The sequence below is a fragment of the Silurus meridionalis genome, chromosome 14, assembly GCF_014805685.1.
Source record: "Silurus meridionalis isolate SWU-2019-XX chromosome 14, ASM1480568v1, whole genome shotgun sequence".
In the NCBI taxonomy this organism is placed as follows: domain Eukaryota; kingdom Metazoa; phylum Chordata; class Actinopteri; order Siluriformes; family Siluridae; genus Silurus; species Silurus meridionalis.
Genome location: NC_060897.1, coordinates 18,612,395 through 18,635,009, shown reverse-complemented (window position 1 = coordinate 18,635,009; position 22,615 = coordinate 18,612,395). Strand labels below are relative to the sequence as shown.

The 22,615-nt window shown below is 36.2% G+C and overlaps 1 protein-coding gene across 3 annotated transcripts in view; it reads left to right on the top strand.

The window, feature by feature from the left end:
* Positions 1–21,681, top strand: part of prkcbb (protein kinase C, beta b) — a 92,768-nt gene extending 71,087 nt beyond the window's left edge. Inside the window, exons 12-17 of one of the 3 annotated variants that reach the window (XM_046866019.1) lie at positions 971–1,033; positions 1,242–1,380; positions 4,272–4,352; positions 4,477–4,584; positions 5,072–5,212; positions 18,991–21,681. In XM_046866019.1, coding sequence (XP_046721975.1) covers positions 971–1,033; positions 1,242–1,380; positions 4,272–4,352; positions 4,477–4,584; positions 5,072–5,212; positions 18,991–19,146 — 688 coding nt within the window. In that variant the 3' untranslated portion in view covers positions 19,147–21,681. Of the gene's footprint in view, positions 1–970; positions 1,034–1,241; positions 1,381–4,271; positions 4,353–4,476; positions 4,585–5,071; positions 5,213–5,656; positions 5,854–9,177; positions 10,627–18,990 lie in introns of those variants that run through there. The other 2 variants (XM_046866018.1, XM_046866020.1) reach the window with 2 other exon arrangements.
* Positions 21,682–22,615: the final 934 nt, after the last annotated feature.

The window sequence follows — 22,615 nt, the reverse complement described above, 5'->3', positions numbered from 1 at the left end:
GTGTGCAGTAGGAACGACAGACTGGTTCAAGGTGGAGGTTGGACTGCATCAAGGATCGGCCCTGAGCCCTTTCCTGTTTACAGTCGTGATGGACAGGTTGACGGACGAGGTCAGACAGGAGTCTCTTTTGACTATGATGTTTGCGGATGATATTGTGATTTTTGGTGAGAGTAGATAGCAGGTTGAGAAGAGCCTAGAGAGGTGCAGATATGTGCTGGGAGGAGAGGAGAAGGGGGATGAGTCAGCAAGAGTAAGACAGAGTGTGTGAATGAGAGGGAGGGCAGTGGAGTGGTGCGGTTGCAGAGAGAAGAGGTGGTGAAGATGAAGAAGTTTAGGTAACTGGGGTCAACAGTGCAAAGTAATGGAGAGTGCGTTAGAGAAGTGAAGAAAAGAGTGCAGGCAGGGTGGAGTGGGTGGAGAAGAGTGGCAGGAGTGATTTGTGATAGAAGGGTATCTGCAAGAGTGAAAGGGAAAGTTTATAGGACTGTGGTTAGACCTGCTATGTTGTGTGGTTTAGAGGCAGTTTCATTGATTAAAAGACAGGAAGTGGAGCTGGAAGTAGCTGAGCTGAAGATGTTGAGGTTTTCGTTTGGAGTGACGAGGATGGACAGGATTAGAAATGAGTTTATTAAAGGGACAGCGCATGTAGGACGTTTTGGAGACAAGGTGAGGGAGGTGAGGTTGAGATGGTTTGGACATGTGCAGAGGAGGGACATTGATATATCGGTAGGAGAATGCTGAGGATGGAACACAAGGACGGAGGAAAAGAGGAAGAACAAGGAGGAGGTTTATGGATGTGGTGAGGGAAGACATGCAGGTAGTTGGTTTGAAAGAGGTTATTTACATGCACTGATTTGATGCATCACAGTTTGATTTGTGATACCTGTTTAGTGCAAAGAAATGTTCGACTGGAGACATTTCTGTCCCTCAGGTACTATATAGTCAAGTGTGTGTTTGTGTATGTGTGTAGGTTTTACTCTGCGGAGATTGCCATAGGCCTGTTCTTCTTGCACCTTAAAGGCATAATATACAGGTAAGTAGGTACACCTTTTTTAATATATATATATTTTTATTTACAGAAACACTGATTCATTTAAGTGTGCAGCATAAACAAGAAGTCCAGACATACAGGATGTATATGCCAAAATATAAATATATAATATATTGTCTATTGATACTGAGGAAGAATTAATGAATTTAAACAGGTGCTGAATAATGTCTCCTCTCTGTTTCCTCTGTAGGGATTTGAAGCTAGATAATGTAATGCTGGATGCCGAAGGTCACATAAAGATTGCTGATTTTGGGATGTGTAAGGAGAACATGTTCGAGGGAGGGACCACCAAAACGTTCTGTGGTACCCCGGACTATATTGCTCCTGAGGTGTGTGCGTGTGTGTGCGTGTGTGTGTGAGTGTAGGAAACGGCAGTCATAGATTTATTTGCATAAACATTTAGCGCCTAATGGCCAGGATCTGAAGCTGTACCAGGGAACCGCTCTAGGTGGAGATAACAAACATTGGTCTGAAATCCATAATGGGGTAGAGGAGATACTACATGCTGAGGTGCTTTATTGCATGTCATTGGTGAAAATGGATTTTATATTATATACAAAATTGGAGGCACACAATTGTATAGGATGTTTTTGGATGCGCTAGCATTAAATCCTCACTTGAATTACGAGACCCAAACCTGTTCCAGCTTGATGATGCCCCTGTGCAAAAAGCAGAAGATCTTATGTGGCCTGCTATACAAGTCTGACCTCAACCCTACTGAACATTTCTGGCATTAAATGGAATGCTGAATGCACCTCAGACATTCTCACCCTACATCAGTACCTGACTTCACTAACCCCCTATAGTGAATGAGCACAAATCTCCACAAGCACACTAAAATCTAGTGGAACATCCTCCCAGAAAAGTGGAAGTTATTTTAATAGCAAACAGTGTCTATTAATGGAATCTAATATTTATAAAAAGCACAAATCTAATGGTGAGGTAACCTCAAACATTTTCCCATATAGTACAATTCTGCGTTGTCCACATACCAAGGGACCAATGGCACCAAGGGAGCAGTTTTTTTTTTTTTTGAGTTTTATTGAGGTTTAAACCAAAGTGCTGCTGCAAATGGATTGATTAATCTTATTCTAATCTGTAGTCCTCCACAATAGAAATGCCTGTTTCTACTTCTTTTTTTTAAATATGTAAACTCAAAGTATAGGCTCATTGGTGCTTGAATGAACACCAACATAATGAGCCACTATATTTTCAAAGACTTCACATTTATATTTAGCGCACACACACACCAGATCTTCATCAGATCATATCCAAAGCTTTCCTTACAATAGAGTCATCAGCCATCAACACAGAATGCTAATTTGTGTCTTGCTCCTGAATTTGCTGCTCAAGAAAATGCTCATAATGCCTACGCACAGTTATCATCAACGCCATCATCATCTATTTTGAAAGCTGCAAAACAGTTTCTTTAACAGTGTAGGTGTAGATGGGGAGGGGTGAGCACCTAAAGCATTATATCCAAACACTTATATAGGCCTTTTGAAGCATTCACAGCTGGGGTAGGAGTAACACAAGATTCACACCAGGCTTCCTGCATAAGGCTCGTGAAGGAATTTTCGGGAGTGACACATCACATTCTGCTCACTCTATAGGCACAAGGGCATGCGTCTTGTTTTTTTTTTTTTTTATTAATCATTTACAAAATATGTACAACTGCATCAATGAAACACAAGGTATGGGTAAAATATGCATAGAATGTGACATGAGACAGTGAATGTATAGTGTATGGTAGGGGGTGCAGCTTTTAGTCTTTTTCTTTTAGTAATCAATGAACTTTAATCACTGCAGTGCTTTTTTTTTCTTTCGTTTTTTACTTTACTTTATACATCGGTTTACAATTCTAGTGGACTAGTCTGTGCAGTTCTGCAACAATAATAACATTTTGAAAGACTTTATACCAGTATTGATTGCTACAAACATTTACAAACAGCATAAAGCACTGGTCATGTTCGTTTTAACAAAAACAATTATCTTATCTCAAATAGTTCCACTAAGAGCTTTGGTGTTCAACTCAATTTCTCCCTGAGTCACATTGGGATTTTATGTGAGTGCCATAAACTAAGACTATTACGTTACGCGCGTCTATTCTCCAAGCTAATTATGCTCATGTGTCAGCCATATTTATTGCCGCTTTGTAATGATAACCTAAATCATTTATGTTGCAGCTTTTATACTGTTGTGATGAGGAATGCGTAACGTAACATGCATAAAACACATGAATTTTCGAATTGAAATCACAGCGGTTTCAAAAGACACCCAAGAAAATTTTTAGTGTTTTGTGCATCTGAGCATGCCCGCATTATTTTGTGCTTTCTATCAGTAGGAAAAAAAAAACCCCAGCATTGTTTGATAAAAAAATTTCTGAAAAAATTGATTTTAGTACTACTAAATAATTGTAGTTCACTTAAGACATGTTTTTTAAATGGCAAATTAAAAGCTCATGGTGCTACAGGACACATGGTAGCTATCTTCTAAGCAAACCTACACAAAAGTACAACATTAACACTCAGGCTACATGCCCCAATTAGCTAAAGCTAAAACATTTTTGACCTTATTTAAAGCGACTTAAAATGATCTTATTCATACAACTGAGCAGTTCAAGGGCTGTACAATGGTGACTTGGTGGTTCTAGTATTAGAATTCGCAGTCTTCAGAGCAAAAGATTTCAAGCTAAAACTGTAATTCCTACCTGCTTAAAAACTGGAACAAATAAGGCTAAATTGGTGCAAGATAGGGGCCTCGGTTAGCTGAAACTAAAACAAATTAGGTATGAATTGATTCGACCTAGGAATCTAGGAGTGCTACACATTTCTAGAAATATACAGTCTAAGTGGTCTGAGGAAAAATGTTTAATAAAAGGTGCGTTCGTGCTACGCTCAGGCTTGTACCGCTTGCAAGGGTGTGATAAAAAAATTCTTCACACTTTCCAGAAAGTATTTTGTTGCTATCTCTCTGTATGGACTGTACGAGCGCATCTCTGTCTCCTCATGCTAGATGGTCTAAATCTGCAAATCATGTATTTTTTTTATCTGCATTCCTTTTATATTATACTATAATATACTCCTATCAGCTTCAGTTGAATTAATGAGTGTGTGAAGAATGAAGTGTACATTTTCAGCTCAGTGCAGTCCTCTTAATGCACCGCAAAATTTTAATTAGTAACGTACTGTATGTTGTTTTCTTACCATGTGCGTGTTAGATCATTGCGTATCAGCCATATGGGAAGTCAGTGGACTGGTGGGCCTTTGGGGTGCTGCTGTATGAAATGCTAGCTGGACAGGTACAATCAACACACACTCCTTCACCTTTCACTTAACTATACTTTTCTTATTATTAGATTAGGTACTAGTAGTATGTATTATTATTATTGTTGCCATCTTTGCCTTTCTCGCCTTGATTCCCAGCCCCCATTTGACGGAGAAGATGAGGACGAACTGTTCCAGTCCATCATGGAACATCATGTGTCGTATCCCAAATCAATGTCTAAGGAGGCAGTGGCCATCTGTAAAGGAGTATGTAACCCATGTTTGCCTTTCTGTGTTCTAAATTGTTTATTGGACCCTGGGACCCTTTGTAGGGCACTGTAATCATATGGAATCTTAAAAATCCTCCTTCGTTATAACTGAAATAAAATGAAATTAATTTAAGCTAGGAATCTGGCAGCTAACATGCTAGGGAGTTAGTTTGCTGGATCAAAACTACTTAAAAAAAAAGCCCATATTAATGACTGATATACAGTATACTCTAAGAAAACAGACTTTAATTTTTATTTTGCTGGGTCATCTCAAACCTCAATATGTTCTATCACTATATTTTTATTTTTAATTTTTTAAGCCTTTAAGCTGGTGCTAGTTACACATATGGTTTGCTAAATATTAACCAACTACAAGCTGTTGGCTGAGATTGCCAACACTATGTAAGCAATTAATTCTTTTTTATAGTGTGTGTGCATATATGTGTGGTCTCTTTTTATGTATTTTTGTGTGCGTGTATACACAGCTAATGACGAAGCACCCTGGAAAACGTCTAGGATGTGGCCCTGAGGGGGAGAGAGACATCCGAGAGCATGGCTTTTTCCGCTACATGGATTGGGAGAAGCTTGAGAACAAAGAGGTTCAACCACCATTCAAACCTAAAGCTGTAAGTCCAACACACACACACAATACAAATACTTGTACATGCATACTGTATACACTTATACAATTATTCACATATCTGCAGTTATTAATAAGTAAACTCCTTATATATGGGTTTTACTACTTAAGGAGATCGGCGAGAAACACAAAGGCTCGACCATATTATAAGCACAAGAACGCAGAAGGCAGAAGATGAGATACAGTATCTATTCAAATAATTAACTAGCCCCAAAGAATACGCTAAGGGCTTCAGTTGTAGCTTTGAGTTTCATGGGATCATCTTTTAGCCCAGTATTTCATTTTGGAGAAGCTAGCCAAACAGATGGCCATACAGTAACTACATGCTTTCTTTCCTAGTACTATCAAACTTGAAACATATCCACCAGCTCGTCATTAAGCACTTTGTCACTGAGATGTGGAGACGTTAGCATTTTCAACTTATTTTCAGCTCATCTCTGGCTGGCTTGGAAAAAAAGTCTGATGTGTACAGGCAATTGTCATGGTATAGAGGTTGTCATTTCCAAGAATAAACTCATCGTCTGAAACTGATCCGCTGCTGTGCAGAGCAACAGATGGCTTTCATAAATTTTTGTATTCTTGTGAAGTAAAACTATGTGATATGGAAATAAATATAGATGCTACCTATCATTTGGCAAGTCCACACACACACACACACACACAAATTTATTTATTTATTTATTTATCGCTTTCTGTCACTTTCCTGTCTTTACATCTCTCTATCTTCTTCTGTCTTTCTTTCTATCACATGTCATGTCTGATTAGCCTGTCCGCTAGCTGTTACTTCTTTCAGCACACGGAATTCTCTCAAAATTTACTGATTTACTTGTAAAAGTCAGGACTAATTATGGGTGTTTTCCTCACTTTTTCTACTTTTTTTTCCTGCTTCTAGCTCTTTTGTCCCTGTGTGCAGGCGGTATGTTAGAGATTTGAAGGGGGAAAAAATCCAGCTTCTCTTTTTCTTTTTTCTTTTTTTTTCTTTTCTTTTCTCTGACAGGCTGTTAGAGCGAGATAGCTGTGTGTGTGTGTGTGTGTGTGTGTGTGTGTGTGTGTGTGTGTGTGTGTGTAGAGCTGTGAATGGCGGTGGTTCTGCTTTTATGTTGGGTGAAGCAGTGTGTCAGTAGTCCAGCTAAAAGAGTGATCAACATAACTCTGGCTAATTACAGCAGTCAAAGAAAGGCAGAGGAAAAGGTGAACAGACTGATAACAAAGAAGAACAAGCACAATTATTTGACACAGAGGGATATGTTTGTGCTGCTGTGGCTTGCTAGCTAATCAAATAGCCAGTTAGCAACCTGAGGTAAAAATCATAGCCATGGCTGGTTCTGATCTAATAATGCTTATTACACAGTTTGTTTGTTTTTTCTCTTTGCATCTACTATACAACGTTGTTGTAGTATAAAGATAATGACAAACAGTATGTGACGGTGATTAGAGTAATAGTAGTGTAATTAGTATGTGTAGCTTTCTGGGTTGTTTGCTGATGATATAAGACTGAAATATCAACAGACTGAAAGCCAAGACAGACAGATAGGTGCAAGGTGTAAGAAGAATATATAGTTATGTAGATATGAATGCAATAGAAATCATTCAACAGAAAGACAATCAAAAGAATGACAAATAAACAGAAAACAGACAGTAAAATATTAGAAAGATAGACACTGACAGATCTGCATAAAGTGAACAGTTCCCCAGATGGGAACCAGAGACGGGAGTAAGCCATTCTCATGGGAAGCACTCTCACATGTCGGTGTGTGTTTATGTTGTGTTCATGTCAGGCATGTGCCGATATCAAATCCTCATGCCACAATAGCCACATATTCATGTCACTGTTTGAGTTGTTAAAGCTGTACTTCGCCACTTCTATGTTCAGACACAACTCCCACTTTTGCACACAAACAAATCTGGGACAAAGGCAGAGGTTAGATCAAAGTATTCTATGCCCTGGGTACATGACTTCTCTAATCAGCTGGAGAATGACAACAGCATGGCCTTAGGAATCTCCTTATTAAGGCCTTGCATTAGTTTAAGGATGTTAGCAACACTTCTTAGCCTTAATGTGCAATTGATCGTCTACGAGTCTGTGAAACCGTGTAACTCCAACGCAGCAGGAGATGAGGCACTCTGTTTATCGAATGCTTTTGAGAGATCATGATTTTGTATGGTTGCTTTAAACTCAATCACTGCTGCTACAGAATTCCTCATCAGGGCAGCTAATCAGTACTGATGAGTAGAGTGGTGATTTTTTCTTTCCCAGTTCATATACTCCTGGGCAAATAAAATAGGCCAAAATGGCAACATATTAAGCTTTTAATAGTTTTAATAACAAATCCTTGGTTAGGAAATTAGAAGGAATGAAACCATTCTATCAGTCCTGCCCCCATTTATGAGCTTGTTACCAGGCCTTTGATAGGCTGCATCAGGTGCTTCAGATATCCAAATAATATTTAGTTTTTTTCCTGTGTTTATTTTAAATCAAGAATTTTATTCATGATCACAATTTTTCCTCCCAAGCAGTCATTTTAGCAAAGGTAAACAAGCAATTGGTGGCACTGGAGAGTCTCGAGAATGACTTTTTTAATTCTTGGTTATTTTCTGACAAATTATTTGTTTTTTGGGGCCATTAAAATCTTAAAACTTGCCATTCTGGGCCTTGTCCATCTTTTTGCAGATGGGTTTAGGTGTCATCATCACCTCCAGTTTGAGGCTAGTAAATTTTTTTTAATGTTTCCATACCAATTCTATGATCAGTCACTAAGATGATGATTTTTCTCAATTATGGTGTATGAGACATCACTTGGATATATATAGGCGTTCCTGATAAAAAGTGCAATGAGTATATGTGATCATTCAATGTACTGTTCAAGAAAGAGGCTTTCTTTTATACAAGTGTTTATTGGCTGTAAATGTATGATCAAACTGTACCAAAATCCAATGCCATATGAAGTAAGTGACCTTGTATACAAACCTAAAGACACAACAATACATCTCTCAAATACTCACAACTGCTCTTAAATAGTGTCTAAATGTACAAATGAAAGTAGAAAGTGGGTTGCAGAGCTATATTGTACACACACAAGAGTGGCCTAAGATACCATTCGTTTTCTCTGTATAGAAAAGCCAAAAGGAATTATATTAGTCTCTGAATAAAATATTAATCAGTAATGCTGAATAAATAAAATAAAAATGTATTGTTTACAGTGCTGGCAAGGTGGGAAATGTTGCTATTGTGCTATATTTCTGGCATTACGATGATAGATACAAAGGTTTGAGAACTTTAAAGTGAAGAGTCGATCATAAATGTGGATAATGAAAAGGGTCAAAAGGCAGAAATTAGTGAGACCAATAGGAAAATTATAAAAATAAATAAATGAATAAAATGTAACATTAAAGAAACATAAAGAAAATAAAGTGGGTGGACATATTTTACTGCCTAGTTATATATTATGCCTCATTCATCAAACCAGATATGAAATAATTTATTCGTAACAAGATTTTACAAATTAAATATGGTTCCTTTATTGGGGAAAACATTCTACATTCATATAATACGATTGCTCATGAGTTTGTCTAAATTGGCATGCAAGCGGCCTTAGTAAAACTAATAAACAAGCTGTACATTGTTTATTTGGAATGAGTTACAGGTGATTGGCATTTAAAAACATATATTACTCTACACAATTGATTATTTGCTTCCAAAAAACTGCCTATCTACGCTGTCTCTCCTGAAATAAAACTTGATATTTGCGTTGAATATGGCAGCAATTTCATGCTACCAAAGTTCGGCACATGCCTCTTTCATACGTTTTCACCTCTCCATTGTTGAAAACAGTGTCCACCGGTCACAGTTTTATTTGTCCTCCATGTTTCTGTTCTCCTCTCCCCTCCCCACTTCCTTTATCCCTCCATCCATCACTCGTTTTTTTCTTTTTGTGTTCTTCCTTTTTGCAGTGTGGCCGAGAGGCGGAGAATTTCGATCGCTTTTTCACACGTCACCCTCCGGTGCTCACTCCGCCTGACCAGGAAGTCATCATGAACCTCGACCAGGACGAGTTCGAGGGCTTCTCCTTCATAAACTATGATTTTCCTAGCGCAGAAGCTCACAGCTAATTAATATGAGCTATTAGATGAACTCAAAAGACCCCTCCCCCCACACTTGATCCTGCCATTTTAGCCAATCATTTCTTGCTTGTGCTGGTACACGCCCTGCTCCCTACTGGCCACTTGGCTGAAGTGCTTACAAACATAGAGAATAACTATTAGATAATCATATGCATGCAAAACTCTCCCTGCAGGCCGACTGGCTGCAACTGTACGAGTATACATTAAGATGCATGTAGAATTTTTGCTGTAATAACTAGGTAATTTAATAATCTGGATCTTATGTACTAAAATATGTGTACATAGCAGACACAAACCATGAAACAGGAGATCTCTACTTCTTCCAGGAAAGCTCTAGTTTTTCCTCAGCTATCCACTTCGCCAGGAGTTCTCCACTTCCTCCAGGACGCATGAGTGACTTCCTGCAGCCACACAACACTGTGTGCTTCCATCCAACTGTTTATAAGGCAGCAAGGGAATAAAGCCTGAATGTGAAAGAAGAAAAGAAGAGAAGGAGTGAGGAAGGAAAAGGAAAGAAAGATAGAAAGACAGAAGAAAATGCAAATAAAACAAAAGAAGGCTGGGTGGCTGAAACAAAAGAGAGTAGGGAAGAAAAGAAAGAACAAAAACAGTCATTAAAACAAATACAACAATTTCAAATAAAGGAAAGAGGGAAACAAGGGAGGAAGGGAGGGCAGAAGGTTTCCATTTGGGAACATTTGGATGGAAACTGACCAATTAGCTCACTGCATGTCTTTTACATCATCTGTGAATGTGATCCATTAGTGTGATGCCACAGACATTTTTCTTTTTTTTTTTTTTTGCATGTCTGAATTGTTATTCTTGTTTGAATACATAACCTCCATAAAAAGCATGCATTCTGCATCTTGAGTATATCATATATATAGTAATATATGAGCTCTACAGTGATGAGTAGGTGATTAGTATTCCTGCTTTCTACACAAAGAAGCTGAAAAAAACAGGCAACCTATGCTCTCATTAAAAAATTACAAATGAAAAGGCATGCTGAAGAATAATACATATGCATTTTGCCTACATTCACATTACAGACCTAAATGGTTTGAAAGGACACAAGAGCATGGATAAATTAACTATTTCAGTAAAATGTATAATTTTGCTTTGCCGAATTTACTTAGATGAAAGTTACTCTAACAATTTTACCTGCTTTGGAAGTGTGAGCCAAAAGAAGAGCAAAATCAAAAATGCCGAGCTGTGATCTGGTGATTTCTGGAAAATAAAATGAAAGGACTGGTTATTATTTACCAGCTTTCACACTGAGCTTTTGCCCTATTTTCGTTTTATTGCTTTTTTGCTCATAGATGCATCTAATCAAAACAGCACACTTGGTGCTGTTGTTATAACAACACATTTTCACAAAATGTTTTTTTTCCCCCAGGAAACTATCATCAGTCAAATGACACTATATTGCCAAAGGTTATGGGCAGCTGACCATCACACCTGTATATGATTCTTTTTTAAATTGTTGCCATAACAATGGAAGCACAAAATTATATATAAATAGTCTTTGTTTGCTGTTTTCTTACAATTTCTCCTCCTTCCTCCTTTCTATTGAGCTCCTTGAAGAGACTGCCAGCTTGTCTTCTTAAACTCAATTGTCCTACACAGAGCCCTGAATTAACACACACACACACACACACACACACACACACACACACACACAGACACAGACACAGACATACTGAAAAACAATAAGTGAGATGTTTAACAAGAGTATATGGGTGTGATGGTATAATATGAGTGTCTATACATTTTTGGTCATACATTGGTTTTATCTTTTTAATTACTAATATAAAAATTATCACTATGGTCACATAACTGAATAATGGTTTCCTATTTAGGGTGGGTTTGAAAATAAAAGGCAAAAATTGCCATGCGATTGTAACCATAAACAATTTTCCCTAGATGTTATATGACCTATGCCATTGTGATTTTTTTCTGGCTCGAGTCCACTAGCTGTCAGGTCTCCACAAGACTTTTTTTTTTTGTCTTTAAGAGATGGTTAACACATTCACCAAAGGCTACCTCCTCCCCACAGGTGACTAATAGCTTAACTGCATTCACTCCTCTGCACAGGACCTGACTGTTTCAGTCTGCTTAGCAAGAACTGTTTATGTCTTCAATAACCAGACATTCGGGTCAAACTAAATTCGGGTCGAAGGCAATTCTTCATTCTCTATTGATTTTTACTGACTATACCACAGGTACTATCTAGAACAGCAGCTTTAAAAGTTGACTGTGTCTTATCATTTGTGTGGTAACTTCTATGGCCATGAGCTAAGGTTAGTAAATGAATAGATAGGCAAATTTGTTGAATATACACAAGTTTAAAGCAAGTTTACACCCTTAGGTGCTCTTATCATGGCAGTTTATTTATCCAGTAAGCATTAAAAAGAAAGATATGTGGCCACTAAAGTGCTCCCCATTCTGTATATCTGCTTAAATTGTATGTAGTGTGTGCAGGGCTATGCTAGGTTTGTAAAAAGAATAATATTGGGACAGTTAGAAATGGTAGATTAGCCAATCAACGTGTGAATCTGGAATGACGAGCTGTTTTATCCAACACTAAGTGAATCTCCTGGATGGTGTACCCTTGAGAATGGTTTGAGTTTATTAATGTTAAATAAAATATAAATGATGTTTAAGTTAACCCCTGACATATACATATCCCTGCTGAACAACAAAAAAGCCAAATCATCAAAGAAAGTCTAATGGATTCCAATACAAACACCATTACAAACTATAATTTTAACCGTCAAAACCATTACTAAATGGTTTCCAGTGTATTAGGTTTGTGTACATAAACCATAATCCACAAAAACTGTGACCTGCTTGTGACCTGCAAGTTTCATAAGGTTTACGAATGGTCCTTATCTATATTACATGCCACCAATAAAAGGCAACAAATTACAGGAAGAGACCCACAGGGACCATTAGAGTTTCCATTAAAAGGCAATACAATTCCCAATATATCTGCTAAAACATTACAAATTCAGGGGGGGTTCAGAAGGGATTTTACATCATATTTGTTAGTTATTATAATTAAAGCATTAAAAAACACTGGCACTCTCCGGTGCTGGTCAGTCTGGACATTTTCAACCCCTTTTTATGAATCTACATGTGACCCACCACCAATAGAAGGCAACAAATTACCAGTAAAGTCCCACAGGGACCATCAGAGCTTCTATTAAAACATTACAATTTCTATGAGGTTTGTATATATATATCCCTTTATTTATTTTATTTTATTTTTATTAGTAAAAGTATTTTTTTTCTCTGTTTTTTCAAGACTGACAGAATCTAATATAAAAAAAAAATTGCCATAATTTTTACAGATTAACAGCAAATAACTTGTTAGCAAACAGCTAGCTACATTGCAGTATTTACAAGGGTCTTTCTTTATTTAGGGTTTGCTTTCTTACCAATCCCAACCTTTAAGTCTAGGTAAGCAAAATAAGGTTAATTTTTGCAAAAAGAAAATGTTAAGACAAAGTACAAGTAAATGCTAAGTAATCATATAATATCCAGCAGCTTGCTAGCTAGTAGTGTAGCTATAACATTTATGATTAATCTGTAAGTGTTCAAACAGACTGGGGCAAACTCAAAAGCACCATAAAACCAACCTGTTCTACATTTTTATTTATTTATTCTCTCGGCTTATAAAAAGCTAATTTACAGCTTTGTACAATGTCGCTAATCACCTGCCCAGTCTCACGTAATTTAGTGATTCGTGTTCATAGACACAAATTTCCCTCTTTTTTAGTGTCACTGAGGACGACCTTGTATGTAATGTATTTCAATAGAAAGTATTTTTTGGTGCCTCCTCCAAAATTTTCTTTCTGCCTCTGGATACCAAAGATGCTGTAATGTTTTTTTTAAAGGAGACTGCGTTAATTAGAGACACGCAGAGTTATTACAGTATAACCCCTATTTATTTTCTGCCTTATTCTCTGATAAAAATGAGGAAAAAAGATGACCTTTGGAATTTCTGTCAACATTACCCATGATCCTCTGCTTCCATTGCTATGTCAGACTGAGGCAGTCGTGTAGAGTGACACAAAAAAACAGGGAAACGTGTCTATGAAAACGAATCAATAGATTAAAATTTGTGACTATCTCACGAAATGCCGCGAGACTGTGTTGTAATGACTCTAATGCTGTTGACGTTGTAGACAGTGTTTCAAAAACATTTTTTTAGTTCAATTGTAGTGAATGCAGATTAGCACAGATTAGCATACAATATGAGCTTTTTCAGTGTTTGTGCTCTATATTGTGTGTTATTGGTATTATTAGTTAGGTTTTCTATTATTGTTATTTTAATACCTAAATGCTAATGCCTTTGTATTGCACTTGAATTTCAGTGCACATTAGCATGCAGCTAAGACAGTGTGCAGTGTTTGCTACACTGGTATACCTAGCCTTTTTCTTTAACCTTATATTACAGCTGAATGAATATTGTTACTGCGAATCAGACAAAATGCTACAGAATAACAGTTTGTGAAACGTATTAACTGCTATTCAAAGCAGGTACATTTGGGAGGTAAACCTGTTCACAGATTCACAGACAGTGTTAATATTAAGTACAACACCCTGTCTGAAATTCGGTTCCAACATTTCTAAATCCACAAAGTTTTCCTAACCTTAACCCATTCCTCTGGTAGATTTTCACTTAAAAAATGAGATTGTGTACAGTGTGGTGTGGTTAGAAACTTTGACCGGAACTGAAGATTAATTGATAATGCACATAATGCATATGAGGGTGTTACAGCTGTTGATTGTAAATATTTCTGCTAATCCTTCACAGCTCACAGTGTTACGCAATGGAGTGCTAATTTGGTAGTGAACGTTCATTCAGTTCTCTTTTTTAAACTTATTTACTGGCATTGAGTGTGTGTGCGCGCTGGCCGTAGCATTCCTGATTCATTAATTCATTCATTTTGAATTTTCCTGCTTATCAGCAGAGAACAGATTTGCAGCTCTTCAGCTCCTAATTCGGCTTTATCCTCAAAACCTTGTCGCCTCAGTGGAGGCACAAATTAAAGATTCACTTGAACCCCTTAGCATTGCTCATGTCAAAACAACCCACTGGGAGAGCAAATAAAAATGGCAAGTATTTGTAAATTTGAAGCATGAAGATATTGCAAGGTGTTGACGCCGTTCCCTCGATCTTTTACTTCTCAGCTGTGCACACACACGTGTCATGCAGAGGAGTACAGAGCATACAGTGCATCGCAGTTTCTGTTAGAATTCCTTGCCTTGATTAATGACAACACAAATTCGAGATAGAGCGGGTTGTGTAAATGTTTAAATATTTCAATTGTGTTGCCTTCATTTTTTATTCCATTCGTATTTCTCTTGGAATTTAAATCAAATTTTACAAATATATAATTATGTATATGTCATTTTAAATAAATGTGCAGTTGAGTGGCTGTTTTGCACTCATAGTATGGCCAGTCTAGTTAAAAATGACAGCAAGGCTACAGTAATCAATCAAATAACCACTTTTTATACCTGTGGTGAGCAGAAAGGCATCCTAAAACATTTAACATATCAAACCCTGAGGCAGATGAACTACAAGAGCAGATGACCACATTGAGTTTTAAGTCTGTTAGCTGAAAACAGGACACTTAGTAAACAAAGAGGCACAAAGTTTTTACCATTAAAGAGGACAAAAACCTTATTTGGTCCAATTAACCTCAATAACATTTATGACAAAGAGTTTATCAACAACAGCATGAATCTGTAGACGTAGCTGCATCATTTCAATAGTTTAGTCTGCTGTTGGTGGTCTATTGATGTGGTGAATGTTTTTAGGCACATATCGAACCTCCATATACCAGTGAAGCATTTGAACACCACAGTCTATTCAAGTTTTGTTGATGATCATGGGCATCCTTTGGTAGCCATATCTTTGCTCATTATATGACTATTAATTTACCATGTCAGCTCAAAATGGTGCAGTGAACATAATGAGCTCAGAGTACTTTTCCAATAACCCGAGGCAGCAGCAGTTACATGAATGCATAGCATCATGGACCAGAATCCTAAAGGTTTCTTTTTTTCAGAATCCATGTTGAGTCCAACACCATCCATTTTGAAGCCCCAAATTTCTTTGAATAAAAGAAACCAAATTTGTTTTTCCAAGAAAGTATAAGTTTAATGAACTAAAAAGTCATTTGAGATTCTGGTATGAGCACTGTTACCATGGAAACAGCTGTAAATATGTTTGGTGTTGTTGAACCTTTGCCCTGCTTGTTATGAAAAAGCAGCTGTGCAAAAGGTCCTGAATTTGCCCATTCAGTCACAAGAGCATTAGAAAATGCAGGGCGTTGATGTCAGGCAAAGAGGCCTGGGACACAGTCAGCATTCCAGGTTATCCCAAAGGTGTTCAATGGAGTTGAGGTCAAAGCTCTGTGCAGGCCACTCGAGTTCTTCTACATCAACCTTGGCAAGTTTTTGAAGAAGCAGCAGCAGGCAAATTTTTGGGGGGTTAGCATTCAACCCATGTTAGAGAGTGGAGATTCAAAATATCCCATAGATAGAGGGATTACTCAAATACAAGCAAGTCAACATCTTTCCACTGTGTATCGTGTAAATCAATGAATGCATATGCACTTGCATATGAGTCCCTGGTAAGAATGTGTAAGATTCACTCGGGGAGCAAAACTCTACGTCTAGCAGTTCATATAATAAACTATGCAACCCAAGCATAATAGGTAACTAACTTCTCCTAGTAGATAAAAAAAAAAAATGAATGTCAAAGATCCAAGTCGAAGTACCAAGTGTTTGTATCTATCAAAATGGACCAGAATAAAAAAGAAATTTAGTCCACACCAAACAAGGTAGGTGTGAAAGTGTCATTAGACATGCCTCATGTCTCTCCTTTTACAAAATCCCACAGCTGCCTCCAAAACCATCAGCACAAGAACACGCACACATATCAAAATGATTAGAATTATAAAACTATTTAGAACAGATGACAGCGGCAGTAAACTCATTATGCAATTAGTCATAATATAAAAACAATCTATAGACCGAAATTTACACATCTGAAATTCGTGGCAACTGAATACTTCTACAAGCACTACAATAAAATATGTATTGCCACAGTTGCTGTACTTCAGTGTTTGTATCAAAGCCTTAAAAACAATTGGGTGGTCTTTATTCACTTTTACAAACAATGAAATGATCTCAAGTGGCACCAACATCATTAGAGATTGTATTCAATGTTGCATACTCTAGAAACCAGTAACCTGTCAAACCAACTTTTGCAACAATACCAAAAATAAAGAAAAATCTTAGCCATTTTAACACATCTCTTTTTATTAGTCATTCAGGTGTCAAATTTCTATTGTGCTTGAAATCATTGTCCTGTTACATGAACCTTTTTCAGACCAGCTTAAGCTGCTGGACAGAAGACCTAGACCCAAAATATCCTGGTTTAAAGTGGAATTAATGTTTTACTCTCTACAAGTTTCCCACATCCTATGGCTACGAAACAAGTCCAAATTTCAAGCCCCTTCAACACCAGGCTTGACAGTTAATATGAGGTCTTTATGGTGATACTCTGTTTTTGGTTTTTGCCAAATACAGTATTGTGCTTGGTAACCAACATCTTTATACTGACCTCATTAGTCCAAAGAATATTGTTCCAAAACATTTGTGGTGTGCTCAGATGTAATTTTGAAGACCAAAGTCAAGAGAAGTGCTTATTGTTAGCCGCTTATCTATCTATAAGCCAAGCTTTTTCTGATAATGGTTTCTTGAACAAAAACATTGAATGTGCTGACAGAGGCCTTTGGCTCACATGATGTAGCCTTTCAGTTTTTACTTATACTTCATTATATTCATTATACTTCCATTAAATGACCTGACCTTAGACCGAATTTGCTAGGATGCTCATTCCACAGCAGATAAATAATTTGTATTTGTATATTCGTAAATAGTCTTTTGCACTGTAAACGTGAATTTATTTTAATTTGGAGATGGCCTTTTAACCCTTCTCAAATTGAAGTGCAGCAACATTTGCTTTTCGGAGAGTCATGGCTGTTGTTCTTTTGTTTTGGCATAATACACATACACAGTGGAGTGCTCCAAAACACCAAACAGCCAAAAATTCAGATTTTAGAATTATAGGCTTATTGATTAATTAATCTTGTGGTATTCTGCTAATTCTGTCGAAGTGTGAGGGGTGAACTTTTTTCACCAATATTTTTTATTTCTTACCCTAAGATTTATATATATATATATATATATATATATATATATATATATATATATATATATATATATATAGATATAGATATATATATATAGATATATAGATATAGATATATATATAGATATATAGATATATACAGACATTATTGGGTACCAAACAATTGTAAATTAAGTCTTGATAAATAAGAACATAGAGTTAAAGGCGGGTGTACTTACTTTTGTGCTCAATTATATATTTTGTATGCCTTTGCTTCTCTGTCCTTTCTCTAAACAGATAAGGAAAAAGTTGAATTTCTATTAATATTTATATCTAAAGGGCTAGACTTTGACAGTTCGGAGAAGAGTGCTAAATTTTAAAATAGTATTCTATGAGTAACAGAAGGGAACGCCTTAAAACGTCTTTTTTTTTTTATATAAAATAAAATACACTGGAATTTAAAAACAGTCCATGCTTTCATCCAAACAGCAGGAAGATTTTGGCAGAAGATTAAAGACTAATGATTCACGGCAGGTGCAGACTATGAGAAGAATTATCTTAAAAAAATAATAAAAACCCAATTTGGTTCCTTTTTGTAAATGAAGAACAGGAGAGGGACTCTTAAAGGATCAGTCAGATTTTACTGAATTGAAAAACAAACACATCTAGTATGGGGAAAAAGGAAACCAGATGATGGGCCAGATGATTTGATGAATAATTTAAATGTAAGGCGATGCAATGAAGATAACAGAGGAAACAGATATTGGTAGTAATTAATGGAATTTATCTGTACTGTTGATTTTGTCGACATTTTCATTTGGGTTATTTAGTCAAAAATTATTAAGAAGTACTGGTATGCTGGCATAGTTAAAAATGTGAAGAAATTAAGAAGTTTTGGGGGGGGTTTCCTCGCTGTAAAGGGGAAACACAAAATCATCAGCCAAGTTAAAAAAGTAAAATTCAAAGGACTTGATTTATGTATTTATAATACATTTTAATGCATATTTTAATGTGTTAATGTATATATATATATACATTATATATACTAGATCCCTAGTCTCTGTAGCATCCGTTAACAGTTGATGGGTTGGACATACATTATACATTATCAGACAATGCCCAGCTTTACTGCTGTAAAAGTACAGATGTGCCTCATTGCTTTTCTGTTTATTCATTAGTTGCTCAAGACAAAACCATTTAACCTTTAGCAATTCTTTTAGCCTCCTTCATAAATGGAAAATGAGAGTTGTAGGACAACATCACCTTGTCTTAGAAATTGTATAACGTTACATAGAGTTTGGCTTGTTGCTTACTTGTACTTTGCCAGACTTTGTTTCCTACGTTTCTTGTGAAAGGCATCATGGGACTACAGAAAATGTCAAATGTACATATTAATAGCAGGCCTTACTTTTATTTTTGTTTTGCAGAAAAACAGCCGAGATACATGCAACTTTGATCGCGAGTTCACGAAGATGCCAACGGAGCTCACACCGACTGATAAACTCTTCATCATGAATCTGGATCAAGATGAGTTTCTTGGATTTTCCTACACAAATCCAGAATATGTCGCTCCGTCGTACTGATGAAAACTATTTTAGAAATGACCTTAGACAAAGGGTTTATCCCACCTGTAGTGTTCACTATTTAGCAATGTTTGCATCCCAGAAGCTGCCCTGGAAGATTTTCTAGCAATACAGTTCTCCATTTTTGTATCACAACTCACAAAAACTCAGGTTTCTGAGAGCTTGCTAATATTTAATCTACATTTAAAGCAACACTGTAAGCAGTGTGATGCAAATTAATGGATAAAGCTAATAGTGGCAACACTGGCTCTTATTTTAAAACCAGACCCGCTGTAACGAAGGTCAAATTCTTTCCCTGAACCAGATATTATCAGTCTATATTTTTCACATGCAAAAATGTGCCATTTCTCAGTCCTTATTATCTGCTATACATCCCACCATCAATCCCTTTTTTTGCACCAACTCTAATGTAGTCCCACCATCACCACACCCACAATCTTTAAATGATAAACTGTTATGTAAAATTTTATATTTAACTTGACCTCACATTGAACACATTGAATATTTCAAAAGTGCAATTATGACTATAGTTGACTCATCAAAAAATATCAAATATTTAAAAGTGGCAACTCTATGGGGCAGCCTGGAAAAAAAAAACAATCTGAAATCTCTACAGCCGAATTCTGAAATAAAAAATATATATATAAAATAAAAATAAATATGCTTTTTAGACTTTTAGTTATGATGAACATATTTTACCAAAAACATTCAAAAATGTTAGGCTTCTCTCCTTGGCAAGATAATACTGGCAGTATTGACTGAATAGTTAAGGCTCCAGGTTACTGATCAGAAGGTCAAGAGCTCAAAATGCCATGCTATCATCTTTATGCCCTTAACCCTTTCTGCTCCAGGGGCACTGTGTCATAGCTGAACTTGCCCTCTGACCCCAGCTTCTTAACAAGCTGGGATATGCAAAGAACAGAGAGTTTCAATGGGCTGTAAAGTATATGTCAGAAATAAGCTCTTTCTCTAATAACAGTTATGCATGGAGGCAAACTTGGCATTAAATCTGAATCCTTTTTTGACCATGGTTAAAATTCAAGCATTTTATTGTGTGGTTGTCCCCAAAAGCGAAAATAAAGTTTAGTTAATTATCTACATTTAAGTATAGTATATATATTGTGGTGAATTATACATTCACAATGGGAAATGAGTTCCAGTGATTGCTAGCTGAATAGATTATGCTATATATATATATATATATAAAAAAATGTACATTTATTTAAAATGTATTTCATTTGGAGGCAACCTGACTTTAAAATGCCAGGATTCTATCTGTGGTTCAGATAGAATTTAGTTTAGGAAATGTAAAATCTGCCAATGTGTCTGGTTATTTAACACACTGACTTAAAAAGCAACTGCTATTCATTCATTTCATTTGCATTACACTTGATATGTATTGAATAAATTATGCAAATGAAAATAAATCTCCATGAAAACTAATCTAACTGTTTATACCTATGTATGGGCAGGTTATACATGCCTGTATTAATAGCCTACAAAATAAAATGAGTCAATGTTGGATGATGTAACGTAAAAATCAGAGCATACTCAGAATTTATTTTTTTTTTTTTGTCATCATTTACAAAATAACCTAGAAGGTTTCATGCTTTCTAGAAACCATGACCTGGCATTACATTTCTGCACCGTTACTTCCTGTAAATCTGGAAGAATCTTTTAACCATCTGAAAAGGCACTGTTTTCTCTATGCCTTACACTGAATGTCATATTGCTGTTAAACAGGAAGTGCAGTAAATTAAGAAAAAAGCATAACCGACAAATTGCCAAACGGGCAATTAAAAAAAAACAAAAAACAACAACAGCACCGTGCTCAATTATTCATCCATGGCTCATTATTTCTTCTCCCTCTGCATTTTTGCTCTGTTTGATCGTGGCACGTTGGGTTGATGTTTAATTCACCATCTCGATACTCATTATGCAAGAAATATCATTATCTCCCCTGGATCACAATTTATTCACACAGTACGGACCTGAAGACATCCGGAAATCAATATATTCAATGTGTATTGAGTTTGAATCGTCAATTTATTTCAAATCATTTAAACAAGAAAGACAACGACGAGATGAAAAGGTAAAAGCTGTCAAGATAAAAGCAGCACGTGATTGAGAAAGTAAAATGAATTAAAACAAGGACCCCAAAAGACTGATGGACTTTTCCAGAGAAGAATCTTTGCCAGAAAGAGAAGATATCTAAAAGAGTTATAAAAAAAAAAGCGGAAAAAGCTAACAAAATGCTTTCTGACTATTGGGTAGCTTACATCAGTCTGGCTCCCATCTTGCAGTGCATTGTGGGATTTCCCCCATATACCCTAAATATTCTATGGTTTATTACTATGCTTCACTGTATACGATAGTTACAAGGCTTCCAATGTAGTGCACTACGCAGTGCACAGGGTGTGTTCAGCGACATACAAAAGAGTGAATACCTAAATAAGATTATTTAAATTTGTACTTTTGCATGATATCTGTAGTTTTCATTGATTCTCTGACAGCTGAGTACACTGCCTGTGTAAAAAAAATTAATACATATATATATATATATATATATATATATATATATATATATATATATATATATTTAAAATGATCAAATGTAGGTAAAAATATAGCATTTTAGCAATCTTATAATTAGAGTCTGGAATAAAATGTGTATCAACGCTAAAAAGAATTCTCATCCTGTAGCAATTAGTTTCTATATATAATGTACATTTCTGTATATTGTTATCATAATTTCCAATTGTGTCTCCATTTTGGATCTTTTGCATTTGAGAATATGCATTGAATTATGTACATTTGTTTGCATTCGTTCTGTATTTAAGAATTATCATTCAGACGCAGACCTTCTGAAGACTTGGGGGGTTTCCCCATAAGATGAATGTGTGTATGGGTGTGTATGGAGGTGTATCATAGATAGTAACAATCTCAGAGTTATTGAACAAATGAATAAATGCAATGAATACACCGATGAACACAACACTGTTACCAATTAAGCGTTTTTTTACTGATTGTGGTCATCTCATTGGTTTTCTTGAACACCTGTTCTGTTGTTGGATGTTTCATTTTAATCTGCCTCAAACATCTTATAAACAGCTTATCTAAGTTAAACTGATGTGCGTGTTACCAGAAACAGTTTTAGCTGTAGATATTTGTTCACCAGACACGATGAGGCACACATTCACAGATGTGTCACAGGAAGACAGAGCCATGTGTATGTTTTAACTATGCACACTGTTGGAATTGACTCTAAGAGGAAAGATGTGGACAAACAAATGGAATACATGGTAACAATGATGAGTCAAGTCTAATAAACAAGATTTCGAGGGATTCACAAAAAGATTTTTCATAATTTTTGTGAGGTTTACTTGGAAGATTTTGTGTTGATTGGACACAACCTCTAAGGAAGAGAAGTAAAAAAAAAATATCTTAACATTCTTGCAAATTCTGAGTA